Below are 4,460 nucleotides of genomic sequence, written 5' to 3'. Positions count from 1 at the left end.
TAAGAGAAGATTGGGAAAGAAAAAAACAAAATCTTATAATTACAACAACAACAGTGTGAAATGAAAATCATACCTCTGGGATGAGTAATTGTTTTAGATAGTTTTATAGTCATTGATAATACTGTTTTTAATGTAGTTTTTAAAACTTGATATTGTTGTAGCATTTTTAATTTCTACGCTCAATTTATTCCATTTATTAACTCCATATACTGATACACATCGTTCCTTTAGCAGAATTCTGTGTTTTGGTTTAAAAAATATTTCATTTCTTTTTAGATTAAATTTATTTTTTCTTTTCATGTATCTTTTCATTAAATTGGGAGGAAGGCATTTTATATTTACTTTATACGTAAATTTCAAAATATTAAAGTTTATAAGATCATAAAGTTTTAATAGTTTTAATTTAATAAATAATGGATTAGACGGGTCCCTATAATTACTTTTTGTAATAATTCTTATTGCTTATTTTTTGTAATATGTAGATTGGATGAATATATGTTTTATAAGTTGTACCCCAAGATTTTATACAGTAGTTCAGGTATGGCATAATCAAGGAATTATATAATAGATATAATGAATTACTGTCTAAGAACCATTTTACTTTGTGTAGTAAAGCAATTGCTTTTGCTATTTTGGATTTGACAGTGTTCATTTGTGATTTCCAAGATAGCTTTTCGTCTATAATAACTCCTAAAAGTTTTACTTCTTTTACTCTTCTGATATTAATATTAACTAAGTTTAATTCAACTGTATTGTTTGTATTTCTATTACTAAATATCATAAAATATGATTTGTCACTATTTAATGTTAGAACCTTAAACTTTTACAGATTTTTTGTGCTGTTATCACTCAATTTGATTTACAAAGAATATAGTTCCAGCATCTAGTTATGAAACTAAAACAAGATGAAGAAGTAAATAAAAAGAAAACATAGTTGTTCTCATTTACTGTTACTGTTTTCATCAACATGTTAAAAAACTTCAAAACTCAGTCTTTCAGGTGGTAAAATTGATATTTTTGGTTTGTATGTGAGCATCTTTTTTAAAATTGGCCTCTAAGACTAATTTACAGGCAGACATAAAGGAAGGCACATTTGAAAGTGCAATAAACCAAGACCATGGCCTACAAATTTTCTGTGAAATATTTGACTGATAATGTTCAATAGTACTATACATATACCTTCCAGTATTCATGATGAAATGACTGATGTCGCCTTTATTATTAAAAATAAATAAAACAACCCTTATACTGTAAAAACTTTAATTAGCACCCAAAACCTCTCGTGATCACCTTTACCGTTTGTCAACGGGAGTCTTAGAATTTCACAATTGACATATATTAATCGAGAAAAGTAAAAAGAGAAAAAAAAGCTCTCTCTTATGTTGTAATTAATTTATATTGACCAGATTAGAGACTGCACTATTTAAGGTCTTGGGTTGGGCTTTTTAACCCTATTTAAAAACATTTGCATAGTTGTGCACCAAGACTTTTCAGCTGCAGGTTTGGAGTGTAAAATCACTTTGTTTAAAAAAAACAAAAAACAGTCATCTTCCCATAATTGAAAATGGTCTGAAGTTTTTAAATATTTTTTTCTAAGTCAAAATTGTTTTGTAAAACTAAGAAAATACTTGTCTGCTATTCAATATGAGTTCGTAGGTATTGAAAATGTAAAAGTATTTTGCTGATCTTTACAGAACTAAATAATTTTTTATGTATATACATTTTACAGGTGAACAGCATCATGTTCCCTGTGAAACTTCCCCTCTTCGTTTTGGTGTTCTTTCCCAAGTGTGCCTTTGAGCAATGCATAAAAGGGACGCCCAAAGAGTGCCAGGAGGCAGAGTTCGCTCCCGGTTCCAATTTGGCCGGAGAAGGCTTCGACATCACTAAAATGGAGCGTAAGGGTTTTTTTGTGCTCGACATGAATCAGTGGAAGCACAGTGATCAAGCTTGCACACTGTGTGACAACCCTTACTTTGAGAACAGAAAGCAGAAGTTGCCTCTTTCTGTGGAGGATTGGAGGGCGAAGCATTTCTGCAGCGCAAAAGTGTCCAGCAAAGTTTACAAATCCAGCGAGTCTCTGGTCGAGTCCACGACCTCTTCTATTGAAAACAACTGGAAGGTGGGTCTAAGTGTGAACATGATAGACAAAAGTGGGTCTTTCATGTTGGTTGGAACCGATTCCAAACTCGCTGTAAACTCCATGGAAAAAACAAAATCTGATAAATTCAGCTTTACAACCCAAAGTGTGTCTTGCGAGTACTACAGGTAAGATGGCTCCAAAAACTTTTAAATAACAATCTTGGGGAATACGTTCACACCTTAAACCGTATTCTCTTTCCTGTTCATCTCTGATTACAGTTACCGAGTATCCAAAGCTCCAACTGTGAAAAAAGAATTTCTCGACTCAGTGAACCAGCTTCCTAAAGTCTACAACCCACAAAGCAAGAACAACTATTACCATCTGATTGACACCTTTGGCACTCATTACATCACTTGGCTTGGATGGCATGAATCCAAATAAAACATTCTCCCAATGTTTCTTTTCAGGTGAAAATGGGTGGTAAGGTTAATGCCGTCACCAGCATCCGTGAGTGTGAGGCCCACCTGGATGGAATTGAAGTGAACGAGATGGAGACATGCCTCACAGTGGAAGCGTCCGCAACTGTGAAAGCTACTACAATTTCAGCCGAGAATCAGCACTGCAAAGCAAAAAAGGACAAGACAAGGAGGAAAATTACATTCTCCAGCTACTTTAATGACAGGTGTGAATTTACAGCGGAGGAATTAAGTTTTGCTGATTTTGTGGGTTTGTCCACTTAAAAATGACTTGACAAGCTGCCTTCCCAATGATAGGTTCAACAGTTAGAGATAGTAAATCAATAAATCAACTTGACAGAATTTATATACATTTATTTGCATTTGATTTAAAGGGAATCATTATTTGAAGCCTCTTGCTTGAAAGACTTAGTACTTTGTGACAAAACCCTTATTAGTAAACACAGAGATCAGGTGTGTGTTGACGTTGATGGGCAGGTTTCTGCACATATCAGAAGGAATTTAGTCCTTGACTATGAAATCCATCTGATTTGATGGCTGTTGATTAACAACTCTGAGCTTCAGCTCTCTCCATAGTTTCTCTAAGAGATTAAGATCCGGAGAGTTACTTGGCCACTCCATGACCCTGATATGCTACTTCTTTAACCATTCCTTAAGGCCTGGTCCTTCTCCCAGCACCTTCTCCCAATCATTCTCTAAATCAAGAAGCTGTTTATTGATAAACTACAGGTGGGCCAGAGTATGTGCCTCCTTAAGCAAGGAAATCATTGCAGTGTAAAGTCTTACTAAAGGTTTTCTTGATGACTGTGACTCCAGTTTCATGGAGATCATCAACTAATCCCTACTGTGTTGTTCTGGCTTAGGTGTCGTTCTACAGGTGATTAGAATCAGGTGACTACTTGATTAAGAGATTCTAATTGGTCTGTGTGAGCCAGAAATATTTATGATTTACTGGGGATCAAATACCTATTTCCCTCAATGAAATGCAAATAAATGTGTATCAATATTTCAGAGTCTATATCTTGATTTTCTATTTCTCGCTGTTCAAATGAACCTACCAGATGAAGATTGTCAAAGTGGATGAACTTACAAAATCAGCTTTGTTTATTAACAAACAGCATCAACCAGTTTATCACACAGTATTATATATATTTTCTTTTTTATTTTAAAATCACATCTTACTGGATCTCATCGTGTTAACATTGCTAATTCTGGTGTATATTTAACACAATAATACATTTTTAACAGGTTTACAGAAGTAAAGGGTGGTCAGAAAACAGAACCAGATCTCATCTTCTCCGCCAACTCAGATCCATCAGCCTACATGGAATGGCTGAACTCTGTGCCACAGAATCCCGACATCATTTCTTATTCCCTGGATTCTCTTCATGAGTTAATCCCTAAGAGTGACCCTATGAGGGAAAACCTGCGCTCTGCCATCAGTCATTACATCCTGGAGAAAGGCCTGTTGAAGAATTGCACTGATCCCTGTAAGGCAGGAATCAAGAGAAGTTCAAGAGAACCCTGCGTCTGCCAGTGCCACAATGACCCTGCTGTGACCTCTGACTGCTGCCCAAATCAGAAGGGCAATGCCCGCGTTAAAATTACAATCTTGCGAGCTTTTAACCTTTATGGAGACTACAGGACTGCCACAGATGCCAATGTGATAGTGAAACTTCTTGGTAAATTGGTCGGTCGTACTTCGGTCATTTCCAACGATGACAACCCAAAGTGGAACATGGTTCTTGACATGGGAGACCAGGTTCTGTCAGAAGTATCTAAACTGAAGTTTGAAGTTTGGGATGAGGACAACACGTGGGATGATGACCTGCTTGGAGAATGTGAGCGAGTACTGACAGCTGGGATTAACAATGGCGAGTGTTTTTTTGAATATGGCAAGT

General features: G+C 35.8%; 1 protein-coding gene across 1 annotated transcript; it reads left to right on the top strand.

Moving 5' to 3' along the window:
- Window positions 1-1,683: 1,683 nt before the first annotated feature.
- LOC112141416 (perforin-1-like) lies at window positions 1,684-4,454 on the top strand (the record flags this gene model as incomplete). The annotated part of the gene is made up of 4 exons (XM_024264544.2): window positions 1,684-2,268; window positions 2,362-2,496; window positions 2,547-2,765; window positions 3,808-4,454. Coding segments are annotated over exons 1-4 (1,528 nt in total), but the record flags the coding sequence as incomplete, so codon positions are not given.
- Window positions 4,455-4,460: the final 6 nt, after the last annotated feature.

This window comes from Oryzias melastigma, unplaced genomic scaffold, assembly GCF_002922805.2.
Source record: "Oryzias melastigma strain HK-1 unplaced genomic scaffold, ASM292280v2 sc00367, whole genome shotgun sequence".
Lineage (NCBI taxonomy): Eukaryota > Metazoa > Chordata > Actinopteri > Beloniformes > Adrianichthyidae > Oryzias > Oryzias melastigma.
The sequence above is the reverse complement of the archived record's forward strand: the minus strand, read 5'-3'. Positions and strand labels throughout refer to the sequence as shown.